The 17339-nt window shown below is 38.8% G+C and overlaps 1 protein-coding gene and 1 non-coding gene across 5 annotated transcripts; both read left to right on the forward strand.

The window, feature by feature from the left end:
- The first annotated feature begins 103 nt into the window (after positions 1 to 103).
- PPP1R8 (protein phosphatase 1 regulatory subunit 8) lies at positions 104 to 15903 on the forward strand. 4 transcript variants are annotated; one of them, XM_078380222.1, is made up of 8 exons: positions 124 to 244; positions 804 to 1036; positions 5047 to 5107; positions 9829 to 9982; positions 10449 to 10669; positions 11352 to 11496; positions 11692 to 11756; positions 13486 to 15903. In XM_078380222.1, exons 5-8 carry the CDS (start codon positions 10604 to 10606, stop codon positions 13837 to 13839), a joined length of 630 nt encoding a protein of 209 aa, XP_078236348.1. In that variant the 5' UTR covers positions 124 to 244; positions 804 to 1036; positions 5047 to 5107; positions 9829 to 9982; positions 10449 to 10603; the 3' UTR covers positions 13840 to 15903. The 4 variants fall into 4 exon arrangements, with proteins under 4 accessions (XP_020666193.1, XP_078236348.1, XP_078236349.1 ...); XM_020810534.3 differs by lacking the exon at positions 804 to 1036 and having other exon boundaries at positions 104 to 244; XM_078380223.1 differs by lacking the exons at positions 124 to 244; positions 804 to 1036 and adding an exon at positions 431 to 449.
- Positions 5654 to 5817, forward strand: LOC140702134 (small Cajal body-specific RNA 1). Its single transcript, XR_012081186.1, has one exon.
- Positions 15904 to 17339: the final 1436 nt, after the last annotated feature.

Here is a 17339-nt window from a genome sequence, read left to right on the forward strand (position 1 = left end):
GTGACGTCACTAAGGATGCCGCCTTGACGCTCTAGTCTAGTCCTAACCAGCCTCGCTCTAGCCCGCTCCCCGCCTCCTCTCCGCAATGCATGCTGGGATTGCCTCCCGCCCGATTGGTCTTCCAGTTTCCCGGCGTCCCCAGCGTGTAGCTGAATGGGGGCAGTCACAAGATGGCGGCGAACGCGAACTCTGCCGGTGGTGGAGGTGGCGGCGGCAGTCTCCCGCTCTTTGATTGCCCGAGCTGGTGAGGGCGGAGGCCTGAGGCGTTGGAGAGCGGGGAGAGGAGCTGACGTGCTGAGGAGGACTGGTTTTCCCCTAGGGAGGAGATGCAGCATCATAAAGGGGGGTGGGGGTGGGCATGGGTTCAACCGCCCTTGTAAGGGAGGAGGGACAGGGAGAACCTCTTGGGTTTGCTTCTAATGCCCTGCAGTGTCACGCTCGGCCCTGGGGTATGTGAAGTAATTATTTTTTTAAAAAAAGCTGGTCGGGGGATACGATCAAGTGTTAGAGCACAAAAAGAAAAAATAGACCTTACACGAAGTAAGAGGATGCTTCTGAAGCAGAACACAGTGCATGCTTATTGAGTGATGTACGAAGTACCGTAATATAGAAAGGTGCCTTTGAGCATAGGCAGAAAGCATATTCATTCAATCAAGCTGTATGAATTGTCGGTAAAGCAGACTTATTCTTGAGTGGCCTTCATGAAGTAATGGGGGGAATATCTTGAAATGAACAAAGTGCATTCTAGTGCTACATCTTATTACTGCAAAGTGCAATTACTATTAATGCATCTTATTACTAAGATGTAGACTACTTATCAACTGTCTAGTCCGAATACATTTAATTACCAGCCATGGACAGGAAAGAAGACTTGTTCAACTATCCTTAAGCATTGCCCCACCCTGCCCTAGCTGTGGTCCTATGGTTACAGTATTCCAGGAGAAGAAACCAGTGTTGCTATAAGCAGGAATACCTTCACATGACTGTTCAGAGAAATACTTGAAATGTATTTGGCCCTTAACTAGCAGCCATTGAGGTGAATATGAAGAATTGAATTCTGCTTGTGATGCTAGGTTTTCTGATTAAAACTATGCCAGATATTTACTGGACAGTTACATGCAGGTCATTTCTGCTGTGGGATACTAGCCAGTCCCTACACTTTTGTGCAAACTGAACACAAATCTTGTTTGATTTAAGAAATACCTTACACAAATTAAGTGTTTGGGTTGACAGAAAGATGTAACAGGGAAATGCTGCTTGGTGAGTATATTATTCAGACTCTATGGAGCTGTCATTCTGCTTATTCATATTATATATCTATAAATGTTGGGCACTTAAGTAATTTGGGTGTTTTAGAAAGAATTTTTGTTTTATTTTCCTGTGCCAAATAACAAGGTTATGGAAGTGTCCCTATGTGTTTTGTGAGAGTATTGTGCATTACAGCAGGGGAGAATACTATAGTCAAAGAGAACTATCCAGGTGCAGAGGTTACAGATTGCTTCCAAGTCCATACAGGAATACTATGTGTGCACCCCACCCCAGCCCATCTATCTGAAACCATGGCAGTAAATGTGATGGAACAGGAGTGATAGGGTCGCTTTGCAGAAAAAAAGTAATATTTTTTTAAGATGTAGCTAACCTCTTCTGTTAAGTCATATTAGTGTTACAGCACCCTTAATAGGGTCTTCATATATAAAGTATGTGAGATATTTGAGTGGTTTTATCAATGATACTCTCTAGTGAGTTTCCACGATAGAGTAGGGATTTGAATCAGCATTTCCTGATTGCTAGTCTTTCACTGGGTCCACTATACCATATTCATTACTCATAAAAGTGGTTTAGAAGAAAGACTTTTATTCTCCAGAAAATTAGAGAATGTGTTGTGTCAATCACTGATGATGGGGCAGAAACTATGTCATGTATTTGAAATGTGAGCTGGTGTTGCTTGCATTGAGAGAATTTTAGTGACTGTTTCTAAAGGTTAATCTTTCAATAGAGACTTCATGCTTCAGATTTTCAAACAGGAATGATTTTAGGTTTACTGTCTTCCAAACATCCTGTGAACTTCAACATATGCATCTTTTTCTTCTATGATGAAATGTGGTCCCACTGTTTTTAATATTCCATATTAATGGTAGCTGAGACATTATGCTGTGTTATTGTTTTGGGTGGTAGAAGGAGGAGTTACAGTGGTGCCTCGCTAGACGATGATAATCCGTTCCACTGAAATCGCTGTTTAGCGAAATCATTGTCTAGTGAAAAGCATTTCCCCATTGGAATGCATTGAAACCTGTTTAATGCGTTCCAATGGGGAAGAATCGTCGTTGTCGAGCGAAGATCGGCCATAGGAAAGCCGCTTTGCGAACCGCCGATCAGCTGTTTAAATAGCTGTCTTGCAAAGCTTAGGTCCCAAAACACCCATTTTGCGAGCACAGAGGGAGCTGTCAAAATCGTTGTCTAGCGAAAATTGGTTTGCGAAGCAGAGACCAAACATTGTCCAGCGAAATTCCCCCATAGGAATCACTGTTTTGTGAATCGCCATAGCGATCGGAGAAAGTCAGTGTCTAGCGACAAAAACTGTCATGCGGGGTAACTGTCTAGCGAGGCATCACTGTACAATGAAAGGCAGGGCAGTATGTATAACCTTCAAGTAGAAATCAGTTTCCAGTTTCTCAGATTACTTACACTAAAGGGAACAATATTGTAGGGATTTCCCACTCAGCTATTGATATAAAACTATTAATCCCAACTTTTTTCAAGGCAGTTTGCAAAAGGGGAAAACTAAGAGTTACACTGTTAAAAATCATACAGTATCACACACTTAAAATGACATAAATATAAGGATCTAATATAAGAACTGACCCGGAAGAAATAAAATCAGTCTAAAAAGTCCAGTGGAATAAAAAAAGTCCTCATTACCACCTAAGAATGGCTTAAGAACAGTCTTGATGGCTTTTATCAGGAAGAGAATTCTGCAGTTATGGCATTACCACCAAGTATGCCTTGTCTCTTACAACTTAAATAGGACTGTGATGCTGACCATAATGCTTGTATAGACTCATGTGGTTACTTCTGTCTGCTGTGCAGAATAAGAGCTGTGTTTGGGAAATAATGTTTCTGTAGGCAGTTCTGGGATAGTGTAGAAATGGTGCTACACAAGAGGAGAGAACTTTACAATGCTCTTCAGTGTGTTCAATGAGCTTGAATCTTTTAATGGAGAAAATGGAAGCCTTTTAATTGAGAAAATATATTCCACTTAAACATGAAATGTATCATAAAAGTAAAAATGAATGGAAATAATAGCAGCAATAGGCATTTGTAATGGTTTAGAAAAGAGGTCTCCAAACTTTTGACTGTGAGAGCAACACCAGATATTCTCAACATTTTTTAGGGCTGAAGGAACAGGGACGTGCGCGTTACACACACCCCATGTGCACACAGGCCGAAGGGAACAGGCTGGATGTAGCCCGCAGGCCATAGTTTGGAGACCCAACCTTGGGTTGTCATATGTTCTTGGACTGCAACTCCCAGAAATCCTGACCACCATAGCTAGTGGTGAAGGCTTGCGGGAGTTGTAGTCCAAGACCAAAGGTTAGGAACCACTGCTCTAGAATGTTCAAAACACTATGTTTTCTTGTGATCCATACAATTACTGCATGAGGTATCATTCCCATATTGCAGATGGAGAGAAAACACAATCAGGTTGAGACATATAGCTTTGAAGCAGAGCTGATATTTGAACAATAAATTTGTGGATATTTAGCTTAGTCTTTTAGCCACTGTGCCAATCCAGCATCTCTAAATAAGGCATATGACTCCAGAATAATACCATACAATACAAATTTATTCTACAGCTAAAGGCCCAATAACAGAATAATACAGCAATACATAACTCAAGGTTGACTCAGCCTTCCATCCTTCCGAGGTCGGTAAAATGAGTACCTAGCTTGCTGGGGGGGCAATGTGTAGCCTGTATAATTAAAAATTGTAAACCGCCCGGAGAGTGCTTGTAGCGCTATGGGGCGGTATATAAGTCCAATAAATAAATAAATAAATAAACACCATATTTGCAAATATTTGTGGGGTTTTTTCCTCCTCCTGTCCAAAGTGGGATAAATTAACCATCCCTGATATATCTTCCACATTGGTTTCACTTCCCCCAAGGTGACTGAAGAAGCTACTTGGAGGAGTAGCGAAACGTTTCAACCTAATAAGAAAGAATTCCAGTTGCCATGATTCAACTTCCAGAGATCCTTTAGATCTTGTAATCCATTTTGTCATTCTTCTAATTCACATCAGTGATATCTGAAGAACTAGATTTGATCCACAAGAGCTCACAATGAAATAAATCTGCTGACCTTTAAAGAGCCACAATATTGCCCTTTTCTCATCTTTTTTTAATCTCTTCTAATTTTGCCAGCATGCTCCTAATACACTTTCCCATTTCCCATAGTAGCCAGGCAAATGCCTCCAGGAAGTTCAGAAGCAGAACATAAAGGCATCTGCTTCACAGTTTGTCGCCAAAGTAACTCGTGTTCAGTGCAACAGTGTCTGTCTGTTTTTGGCTCTTCAGATGCTTCAAACCTCTCAGGTTGGAAACCACTATGGTGGCATATTGACACAGGCTTGAGGTTCCATTAACTACAAGCCCAATCCAAGGATTGGCCAAATTCCATTTTAAAGCCTTGTGACTCTCACTACAATGTATGGTAGCAGATTCCATACAACAGTATGTGTCCAGGATAGTGTCTAAAGTTTTTGAATGTTAATTTCCCTTAAAGATAGCAGGTATACTTTGGCATTTTTCACCAGAATCCCAAATTTTGGTGTTACATTTTCAGGTTTCTGCCTGGTCTACTTAATTTGAGCATGGTGAAGCAATTAAACTGGCATAGTTGTTACTGCATTTGTTTCATCCTAACAAAACTATGAATGACAGATGTACTTTGTTTTCATGGTAATTTTTGGTCTGTTGTTAACTTGAGATTCCAAGGAGTATTTTAACTATTCATAAACAAAATATTTTTTCTGTTTTTCCCTCCTTAGGGCAGGAAAGCCTCCACCAGGGTTGCACCTGGATGTAGTCAAAGGAGACAAACTTATTGAGGTATGAAAATAGATGTAACACTTTTGAATGTGAACCAGAAATGTATATCTGGTATATTTGCTTTGACTGATTGTGAGAGCACTAGTATTTCCATTTTACAGATAAGTCTGGTACAAGTCACATGCCTTTGTATCCCACTTTCATGCCACCCTTTGTCTTCAACATACAAGTGACCCAGAAGTGCTCCAATTTACTCTTAATACCTTGTTACATCTGAAGGAAGAAACTGTGGTTATCAGAATCATAATTAATTGGGGTCTTACATCAAACATCCTGGTTTGCTCTGATTCATACTGAGAAGTTAAAGTTACCTGAAAATGTACAAATTTAATTGTTACATGCTGAGATGGTGGTTAAGGACTGAATGTATAAGCACAAGTTTTATGCACATCACAGCTTATTAAGCCATATTTACACCTGAACCATGCCACTGTTCTTGGTTGGATTTATAAACAGTTCTATGGCTAGAACACTTAATGAGCACCATGGTAAATTGGGAGCTGGACATTGAATATGTTGCTTAATTCCTACGTTTACAAGTTTGGTAAGCACTTGATACTAACCAAGCCATCTCTATCTTTGTTCTCATTTAGAGTACAGAGGTACAACTAGTGATTGGCTGGGTCCAAAAAGTGCAACATGAAAACAAGCCATGTGATTAAGCTCCGTGTGTGCAGCATCACACTGGGTTATAACTCAGCGGCACATACAGGTTTTCAACCTAGTATAGAACAGTGGAGCAGTTACTGATTCTCCATTCTCATTTCTGTCTATAAAACTTGTTTGTCAGCAGCACTGAACCAGAAAATAATTGTAAGAGAACAAAGATTGGATACCATGTTGCCTCTTTGCCTAAATCTGTCCATTATCTTGGATAATTTTCTTCAGTGGATATTGTCATTTCGGTGCAGATTGTTTGTCCATAGAGTAGGACCCCCCTATCTGCCAGATCACTGTCCGTTGATTCACTTATCTGCTACCTGAAAATACTAAATAAAAAACTCCAGAAATATATATTTACAGTATATGTATTTCCAGAGTTTATTTACCAAAACTGGCCATGAGGGGGAGCCAGGGACCATGCAATGTATAGCATTTGTTTTTCCATGGGTGGGGTGGGGATTTGAACTGATCCCTGCGAATACCACAGTCCTACTGTATTCACATGTATGATGATAACTAAATGTTAACTTACAGATTTATATGATAACCCAACACTATGCTTGTTATTAACTAAAATTTAACATCTAAAGTGGTACAGTTCAGGTGAAAACTATTACTATTTGTAAAACTAAATTTCAAAGAACCCTTCAATTAAAGGATGATGTAGGAAAAAAGTCCTAAATCACACTTGGAATAGTATTATAGCTATTGTAATGGAAAATTTTAATGCATGAAACCTGATTATGTAACAGAAAAAGATCTGTTTTAGAAAAGGATGATAGACAGTAATCTGGTTTCCATACCTGTGATCAATTTGGCCAAGATACATACAAACTCAGATTTTGTGTTTGGTGTATTGTACCAAGCAGAGAAAATTGTAAAACATTCATATGAATCAAGTGATATTTATTGTTGCTGCTTTCTTATTATAGTCCCAATGGCAACATGGAACAATCTTGCCATGTTTGTGCCTCCTACAAGGCAACTCTTCCCCCACAATCTCACAAAGTTGTTTGTTTTTAAATTACAGGTGAGTAGAAGTAACTTCTGAATTTGAAAAAGGGCATTGTACTCTAGCCTAAAAGATCTCTGGGGAGAGGGAGGCTAAAAACATGACAAAAATCACATCCCTCAAGGATGCCAAGGACTGCATGGTACTTGTGGGATGCATTTTTCCCAGCACGGTAATAAAATGGCATGAGCACCACCAAGTCCATTGGCTTTAAGAATGAATTGGACAAAACACTGTATGATATGGGCAGGAGTGGATTATGACTCCCAGAAGCCCTGATCAATGGATGTACTATTAAGGGTTTTGGGACGTTGCTGTTCACCAATATGTGGGACTCGAGGTTTGGAAGCCATTAATTTATTGTTCTGGTTAATTTGCTAGCTAGCTTTTCACTCATCGAACAAATTGCACCTGATTAGGTAGCAGATTTTTTTTAAAGTTATATGCAATTTCTTACAAAACTGTAGGTGGCATGCACTATTGTAAGAAACATGTCTTTTTCTGTCTTATATACATCTCTAATTTGCAATGACATGCAAACATTTTTTAAAGTATGCTACATGCTTCAGGACTCTTATTTTTACCCCTGTGTTGATACATGCTTGTTTGGTGGTTGTTTGGAAAAGGTTCTAGAATCATTCTTTAATTGCATAATGGTCTCCTCGTGGAACATTCTACACAAAACATGTTTCATGAACTTGTTCCTGTGTAGTTTTTAAAATTATTATGTATTTTGAGAGGACTTGAAGCCATAGCATTTTTAATCATTAGCCCAACTTAGATAACTTTGTGAACTTGCATATGGAAGTCTTAATTTTATCTTGCATGATCCAAAGACCGTGTCTTAAAATCTCTGATGTAACTATTGTGTTTTTTACTAGTAGAATTAGGTTACTACAAATAGATACTGTTTCTCCTCTTGTATAGGTAAAATCTTATTTTCCTTGAGAAATGGGAGTATGGAAAATATTTTCTTGAGATGATGGTTTTGATTGTGTACTGTCAGAGAAAGTTGTCTCCTTTGGTTGTTGAAGACAAAGGATTAACACATTCTTACCTTCTATTCATGTAAATATTATTTTGTTGCACTGTGAAACAGATGATTAGTTTATGACTTTTGTGTTAAAAATGAACACACTTTTGTTTCTGTTGGCCTAAACATGGCCACAGTTGTGCAGGCTGCAGACACACTACCATAATGTAAGTCAGGCGTATGACAGACTAATCTGAGTAGCTGAGTGGGAGGGTGAAACATGGCAATCAGTGATCCTAAACAAGGTGCTGTAGGTGATAGCTGGCACATACATTCAGACAAGCCAGTGTGATTTAAGAGAGACTGAAGGCATATAATGAGAAGTCAAGGTTTTATAGGTGATTGTTGTGAGCTATTCTTTGCACCATGGTAGGTTTCAGACAGATTTAAGCAATCGGGTATCCTCTAGATTAATTCTGATAACGTCTAACCATTGGTGATGTTAGCTGAAGTGTATCAAAACTGTGATCTAGAACATATGAAGGATACCAAGGGCTATATCCAGTCTTAGTCTTATGTAGAGTAGATCCATTGAAATGAATTGAACTTGCTACTGATGACTAACTTGAGTCAGTCTAATCTAGGACTTAAGCACAGGTTGTTTATTCTGGTTTAGGATATTAAGGTATGGTTCAGAACACAGCACTGCTAGAAAATCCATGAAGTCAGAGATAAAAGTGAAGTGTCAATATTTTCACTACAAATTGATGCCTACAAGCTGTAATGTTTTATCAGGAAATGTTTTCAGAACTCTTCACTAATCAGTTCATTCCCTACAGTTCTAGCCATTAAAATGTAAAGGCTTGTGTCCCAGTCATGTCCATGTTTATGTACTTAGAAGCAAGCCCACCTGATATGAATCATACTTATTGCTGCCTTGGCATGATCAGAACTGAGCTTCAAAGAAAGCTTTTCATATTTCAGATGAAGCTGCTGTGCTACCTGTAGTGTAACCAATTCGGTTATCTCTGACTCCTTCAGGATGCTGTGGTGTTGCAATGCTGGAACACCTGTTGTAGGCAATAAATGCCTTATCCAGAGAAATTTGGCATGATTGTGGAACTATCAACTAGGAGAGCAGAACAAATGGAGATGTGCGATCTGCTTGCAAGTCTCAAATATGCGGCAGTCAGGGCCAGTCAAACATCATGAATAGAACTAGGTTTGATTCTTTTAACATTTGAAAAAGAAGCAATATTCTCTGCCAAGTCAACTACAGAAGATGTCTGTTTCATAAAGTAATGATTTGCCATCCTTACTCTTAAAAAATGGCTGAAATCCTGTTGATTAGTGTGGTTAGTCCTAACTTGAGGTCTGTTGAATCAGTTGATAAGTCAAACTCCTCCATAAGTTCCATTGATTCAAATGGGCCTACTCTAGTTGTGGCTTATTTTAGTTATTGAATTGGGATTGGAAAGCATTGGCAACTGGTGCAGATCTTTTAGTACTGGGATGATATGATCTTGATACCATTAGTAATTTATTTCATTTGCATAAAGTTCTAGACATGCCAAAGTTAATCCTGTGCAGAGCTCTTTGTAGTTGAAACTCTGCCTTTCCATTGGCATACTCAAGGCACTAATATAATTAGCAGTGTACAATACATCTGTAACTAATCATGTACAAAAAAAATCAGGAAAATTAAATCTCTAAATGGTAGGTGAGTTTACAGAACTAGATGCTTCTTTCAGTGAAAGTTTTTTCCATGGTAGAAGAAGACACAGATAGCTGGGGAGGCATTCTTAGCCCTTCGTCCTTAGTGCTGACAATTGATGCAGTAGTAATGGAAACACACATATAACTCATTTGCAGTGGTACCATCCAGACAAAATTTAGGATTTCAGCGAGAAATGGCTGCTTTCTAATGAACCTCTTCACCTGCCAGTCTGTGATGGGCTAGTTTAATGAAGTTTTTCCTGTTGTGTTTCTTTTAATACTTAGATACATATTATTAAGAAGATACAGCAAAAGGTGTGTGGCTTACCTTGCTTTCTGTTTGATATCTAATCCCAGAAACTCATCATTGATGAAAAGAAATACTATCTCTTTGGGAGAAACCCTGACTTATGTGATTTCACCATTGATCACCAGTCATGCTCTCGGGTCCATGCTGCCTTGGTCTATCACAAACATCTGAAGAGGGTTTTTCTAATAGATCTCAACAGCAGTAAGTTGACTGGAACTTAATAGGGTAATATAATTGGCATGGATAGGTAAGATGTATAGAGTAAATGTTGAGGGGGTTTGGGTTCAGGCTTATTTATCCTCCTATTCTTTTGGCATACAAAAAGACATTTTAAAACTGGCACCATAACATTTCCAAAATTGTTGCATCATTTGATTTTCACTTCAGCTATAAAATCTTCCAATTGCAGTTGGTATCTGAGAAGGTGAAAGTGAGCCTTCTGAACATCCCTTCTTCTGTTATTCGATGGCTGCTTGAAACCTTAGAGGACTATAGTAAACACTTTCAAAAAATTTACAAGTACATACTTGTAATGATTGATAGGGTAGGTTGAGATAGGAATCATAGTGAAATTGTGACAATCTAAAATTTCATTTGTCCCAGTGAAACTCTAAATAGCATGTTGATAGTTAATATTTTTTGTTCTGTTTTGTTCTAAAATACCTAGCACATGGCACTTTTTTGGGACATATTCGCTTGGAGCCTCACAAGCCACAACAGATTCCTATTGACTCTACAGTTTCATTTGGTGCCTCCACACGAGCTTACACCCTGAGAGAAAAACCTCAGACATTGCCCTCTGCAGTAAAAGGAGATGAGAAAATGACCACTGAAGATGAGGAGCTCAAGGGATTGCTTGGCTTGCCAGAGGAAGAGACAGAGTTGGACGTGAGTACGCAATTGTGTGCCTGTCAGTGAGGTCTCTGCAAGTGCTGTGTTTCCTCTACATTACAGGGGTCCCCAACCTTTTTCACCCTGTGCACTGGCTGGGGAAGGCACCCCCCGCGCCTGTGCACATGTGCGAATGAGTGCTCTCTCATACACATGCACAAATGGCAGCATAGTGCTTGTGGGCGGGGCGCATACGCAACCAGCGGCGTGGCACTCCCGGGTGCACTGCAGTGCACACGCATGTACAAATCAGCTGTGCGGAGGTGAGTGCATGCAGGGTGGATGGGGCAGGAGGGTTGGGGACCTCTGCTCTACAAGGCAAGCACGAGGGTTGGGAGTTAGGACACACATTCCTCGTGGTTGCCTTGTAGAGGAAACACAGCACTTGCAGAGACCTCATTTAGCTTAAAAAGTATTATGGGTCTTTATATCCAGGTAGAATTGGGTCTGGTGACCCTTCTGAGATGTACATGTGTTTCAGGCTTTAGCCAAGAGATCTCTTGGCTAAATAAGAGTAACTACTGAGGCAGGCTACCAGCTGATTCACTATTGACATCCTTCTGCAGTTTTCTAGAATACAGTTTGCCCAATCACACTGCTCACAATGTAACACAAGAGGGTGTAAGACTTTCATATCTAATTACATACTTTGTTTACAATGTCTTCTTTTGCTTCTTAGAACCTGACAGAATTTAACACAGCCCACAACAAGAGGATTTCTACACTAACCATAGAAGAAGGAAATTTGGATATCCAGAGACCAAAAAGAAAACGGAAGAACTCAAGGGTTACATTTAGTGATGATGATGAGATCATCAATCCAGGTGAAGACTGTAGACTTCTACTGCATAAGTCTGACTGCACCTTGTTCTTTTTTTTCCCTGTATGCATCAGTGGCCACATGTTTTCTTGAAGACCTTGGTTGTTCTTCACTTTAGGAATGGTGTTGAATACTAAATACACACTTCAAAATTTGCTTTCAAGTAACCATTGTATTTCCATCTAATTTATCCCTACAGAGGATGTGGACCCTTCAGTTGGACGTTTCAGAAATATGGTACAGACTGCAGTCGTCCCAGTAAAGGTATGGCCCAATATCAGAAAAGCATTTGTTTCTCTTTCCTTGTTTTTGCAATAGAAATGCTCCTGTTGTTAATGTTAAGATCATTAGAAATATTAACACTTGCAGCCTAACACCCAGCAAATACATTTTATAACAAAAATAATAATAAATAAACACTTTATGTAGAAATAGGAAGAACTATATTATGGTTTTCAAATTCACTTTTTAGCAAAATCAAGGATGAGTAAGGAATAAGAGGGAAGGTTTTAATGCAGCGCCCCCCCCCAAAAAAAAGAGACTGCAATCAAAAGGTAAGGAAGGAATAAGAGGAAAGGTTTTAATGCAGTGCCCCCCCCCCAAAAAAAAAGACTGCAAGCAAAAGGGAAGAAAGTGCATATTGCTAAAGTATCTGGGAACTGGTTTGGATGCAATACAAATTTATAAAAAATAACGATGATATCCTGCCTCTATTAGGAGATTTAAAAAGAACAATTTAAGACACAATATTTATTTATGGTAGCATCTTGCCACATTTGATTGGAGTTTGCCATATATAATGGGTCTTAATAGGGTAATATATTCTTTATTATATATAAAGAATGTGCTAAATGTGATAAAGCCCAAGTGTTTTTTATATCCAGAGAGGTAGCTGTGTTAGCTTTGTTTGTATTGGTAAATGAAGACATTGTTATAATCATTACCTACTGCTGCCGGTTAATTACAATTGCCCATTTAGCAATAGTTTCTTTTCTACTGCCTTTTACTTTTTGGCCAATGAGCCATTATATTCTGGCAGAGTGAGAGATGTTTGAGCATACCAGGAAAGCACTTAACATGCACAATAATTAAAGAGATTTCTAGCAACTTATTCTCCTTTTGGAAGGCATGGGCAAGACTTTAGGAAAGTGAGCAGGGAACTGACAGGGATGATTTTAATACTGCAATAATCAGCATTAAATGGTCACAGGCAACTTTATCTGTAGTGTCTGCAGGGTTTGTTTTTGTTCTAGTAGCTGCAGATGAGTGTTCAGTTTATGAAAATAACAAGTATAAAGTAAAAGTAGCCCAGTGTGACACAAATGAAGCATCATGTCCCAAATTTTCCCTTCTAATATCTCCGCAAATACCATTAAGCCAAGATTTAGTGTGACATGGACAGGCATCTGCAAGTCCAAGTAAAGCTTCAGATACTTTAAATACACCTTACTCCATGCAGCTGAAAGGCAATTGTAATAGGATTCAGTTTCAGCTTTTATGATTCCTAATTTTATGTTATATGCAAGCCCAGAATTGTGTTTTAAAATTAACTGTAGTTCATAAACCAAAACATAAAATCTGTGGCTTGATCTTGGTTTGTTTGGCAGTTTACTAGTTTGAAACCATAATGGTTCACATGTGAAGATTAGTCAAAACTTACAGAAAGTGAAACTGATTTACAATTTATATTTTACAACAGATTGCTTTTCAAAATCATGTTATAGCCACTCTGATTGCACCTAAAGTTTTTTGGTGCGACACAAGGACTAAAGATTTAAAACCCAAGTCTCTGCCAACAGGTGTACAGCCTGGCACAAGGCAAAAGTGATGTCAGGGGAAGAAATTGATTTAAGAACAAATTCTTCATAAACTTCCAGAAATAAATATACATGTATTGCAGTCCTATTTGGGGGGGGAGAGAGAAGAGTGGGGTACTCTAAAATGATTTGTGTTTTGGAGATTTTGTATTAAACAAATGTCTGTTCTTCTGCAGAAAAAACGAACGGACAGCACTGGGTCACTGAGCACAGATGAGGCTGTGACAAGGCGCATGCAGAACTTTCCCTATAGCGGAGGATTGTACGGTGGATTGCCTCCCACTCACAATGAGTCAGGCACGCAGTCCCATAGCATTCATGGTACAGCTCTCATTGGAGGCCTGCCAATGCCCTACCCTAATCTTGCCCCAGATGTGGACTTGACTCCAGTTGCACCTTCTACGGTTACCATGAATCCAACTCCAAATCCTGCTGTGTTTAATCCTGAAGTTGTGAACGAGCCCAAGAAAAAGAAATATGCGAAAGAAGCTTGGCCAGGGAAGAAGCCCACCCCTTCCCTCTTGATCTGAAGAGCAGAGCTTGGTCTCTGCTGTGGGTAGATGGGATCAACCAGTCAGAGCGGGGACAAAACTCTACAAGTGTTTTGGCAGCTTTCCAACTTGGATCCTAGCTCATAGCCAGGTTATAAGGCTTAAACTTCCTTATAAAACCAACCTTCAGAAGAGTTCTACAGCGGTCTAGAAAAGAAACACAAAAATATATCTCCCACTGCCTGTGGAACCACACTGCCTAGCAGCCTTTTCTTCTTTTATCCCATCATCTTTACTTTCATGGTTATTTTTCCTCTTAACCTTATTCATACATCTAAGGGGCACTGTCAAATAACTCACAGTCAGTATTTACAACTCAGTCTTGTAACTGCAATTTGGCATTGATACCCCAGTTCAGTTTTAATCAGCTGATTTTAGTTTAATTTTTGTATCTCAAGATCATTAAGTTCTATTAAGTGCTATCTTCTGTATGCCACCGAGGCAAGTGTCATCAGTTTGAAGACTAGAAACTCAACGCTGTGGTCAGAAAATAAGAATGGAATAGATTTATTGCTCCTTATCATCTTAGATTGAAAGCACTGAGAAATATCAGTAAAAGTATCTCCCTTAATCATATACTTCATGATAATCTGAGAGTGGCATATCCTGACAAAATAATGATAAAATAGTGATATTGGACATCTCTGATGGACCAGTACTTGGAATATGAATAGAAAATCCAGCTGTAGTTTTATATGACACTTTATGGGGTGTGGTTTTACTATACACAAGCAAAATTTGTTACGCAGTTTTCTGGACTTCACTTTTCTAGGTTGATCCAAAATCTGCAGTCCAAGGAATATAATCCAGTTTCTGAAATTTTATACTGTGTACTGCTCTTTCAGATGGAGATATCCAACAAGGTAAAACAGTTTTCTGACCCCAGCTCCACTGTGTTACATTTTGACCCTTCAACTTTTTTCTTAGGTTGAACAAAAATAGGCACATCCCAGGCCCACATATTGGGAATTAAAAGACTTTTCAACAGATTGCATTTTGTACACTAACTAATATAAAATTCAAGTAACGTTGTCCTTGGAGGCCTTTGTTCATTATCCCAGTTCTTGGTGCTATGCAGACTGTCAGTCACAGTGCTGGATCAGTCTCTTCTTGATTCTGTGTACAGATGCAATAAGCCTATCCAGCAGTTTCGTGTTGCATGCAAGAACAACGGGCAGAAGTCCAGTGAAATCAGACCATTGTCCTTTTGATTTCATTGGGTGAGTTCATTACATTCTTATCTCCTCCCCTTTAGCTGGGATCAGTGGGATTTTAAGAAATAATGTAATCCTGCTAGATAGTTCCTCTTGTTTCAGAAAATAGTCTATCTAAAATTCCATTTGCCACCAAAGTACTGGGCCACATAGAGTTTAAGGTAAAATGGTTCCGTTTATTTGCTGTCCCCCTTCCCCCAAATTGAAACATTCTGTCACATTGGAAGTCTGCAGTGTGTGGATGTTTTTAGGTCACTTCATTTCTGAGCAATCTACTTTTTTCTTTTCCTTCTACAGTGTACATAGGGGGTCGTATGTGAAGATGGAGCTGTTTCTATATTGTGTGGTTATAGTACAGCACATTCCCAGTTGTGACAGCTAATCACTCATGAGCATACTCAAATCTTCCGTTACTTCTCTGGCGACCGCTCATTTTCAGGATAATTTTAGTTACATCTTTCCAAGTTATAGATCAGACTCTTGCTCTGAGGGCAGTTTTTAAGGCTATGACCAGTTTAAATCAATTGAATTTTTCCTTGCTGGATTTTAAAATAAGGTGTGTTTTTTTTTAAAGGATTATTCTGTAAACTATAGCCCTTGGGATTTTACTGCTTGCTGCTCTCAGCCCCTCACCTCTGTAGAGAGTTAAAACTTTTATTTTCAGATCCATGAAGGTAGTCCTGGTCAGTACTGGGCATGGGTGAGGAGAGGTGAAAAGTGGGCTCTGTACATACATTTGTACATTTGTGTAATAAGCCTTTTCACACTCTGTCGAGCTTTTTACCTGTAACCTTTACTACACTGTAAATTAAATGACCGTTTTTGCCAACTGTAGAGTTTAATATGTATTCTCAAATTTTATAATGCATTCCAACAAATTATTATGTGCTATTTTCATCATATTTAATTTCTAGTTTTTCTGTTGCCATCAGATTTAATTTCTAAAACTTTCTGTCCTGTTTTCTATAATAATGCTAAAGACAACTTATAATGCATCTTAAAATCATAAACACAATTCAAGGGAAAAGAAATAATGCAACCAATATTAAAAGAATATTAAAAGTAAACAAAATTCAATTTTTAAAAAGCTGAAGAAAATACATTTGGTGTTAATGCTGCTGTTTCTAAACAACAACAGCATTAACATCAAATGAACATTTCATGGAAAGATATTTAAATACACTATTCCACTGCAGAAAAAGTCATTTTCACAATTGTCACCCATCTACAAAAAAAAGATCAGAATATAGGCTGGTTAGAAGGGCTTCAAAAACTGTCTAGTCCTATCCCTCTTTATGCTGAAATCGCACCGAAGAGATAGGCCTCTACATCCTGAAGAGATAGGCCTTAAAATAGGTACTTTGCCTTGCCTCTTTAGTAGTAAGGATATGTTAGAAACATGCCCTCCTGGTATTGAACCTCTGTGTTTGCTGTGGGAAAAAATAAACCCTACACTGTTTTTTTCTGTTTCTTGAAAGTGGTAAAATGTGCCAAATTTTTGCTTTCTCTTTTTACCATATACCTAGCATAAACTTCTGTATTGTAAATTAAGGATTTCTCACAGAAATGGGAACAAATGCAATGAGAAATGATGAAAAGTCATTTTCACAGTCATCTTATTTCCTCTTTATGGTAAAGTGCTGTCAATATTTGTAAAGCAGGACTTCCCGTGATTTATAGAATCAAGCTAAAAGTAAATGCTAGGAGCAACAAAGCCTGTGAGGAGCAGGAAGCAGCAATGAGATGTTGGAGAACTGAGCTGTATGTGCTGTGAACTGTGTATTGCCTCTCTGCTAAGGATGCCTGCTCCATTTGGTGAGAGGTAGAAAATATGTCCTGTTCCAGTCAGCATAAGTAAGATTCAACTACCTGTCAAGTTGGCTTAGGCAGTGAGGAGAGAGGAAGATATTTTCTTCAATTTAGGCAGCAATTTCTTTTCAGCTTGGGAGGAAAATGGGTAACGAAATGGCCACTCATAACTAGTTTTAGAAGCAGTAACTGTGTTAGTCTACTAGCATATCGGGACAAAAATAAAGTAGATAAAATTGCTGTGTCACCTTTTAATTACTATATTTTAATGTGAGCTTTCATGGACAAATCCACTTCCTCAGGCATAAGAGTGGGGCTATTTGCCATGTAATCCCACTCTTATGTCTGAGGAAGTGGCTTGTCCATGAAAGCTCACATTAAAATATTGCAGTCTATATTGCAGTCTTTAAGGTGCCACAATGTTTTAAGTCTTTATTTTTTTTATTTTGTTTTTAG

Source organism: Pogona vitticeps, chromosome 9, assembly GCF_051106095.1.
Source record: "Pogona vitticeps strain Pit_001003342236 chromosome 9, PviZW2.1, whole genome shotgun sequence".
NCBI lineage: Eukaryota > Metazoa > Chordata > Lepidosauria > Squamata > Agamidae > Pogona > Pogona vitticeps.

Bases quoted from the DNA above. Each gene is read 5' to 3' on its own strand.
- PPP1R8 (XM_020810534.3), top strand. From the start codon at position 171: ATGGCGGCGAACGCGAACTCTGCCGGTGGTGGAGGTGGCGGCGGCAGT. The intron at 245-5,046 runs GTGAGGGCGGAG...TTCCCTCCTTAG, and splicing joins CTCTTTGATTGCCCGAGCTG to GGCAGGAAAGCCTCCACCAG. The intron at 10,670-11,351 runs GTGAGTACGCAA...TTTGCTTCTTAG, and splicing joins AGGAAGAGACAGAGTTGGAC to AACCTGACAGAATTTAACAC.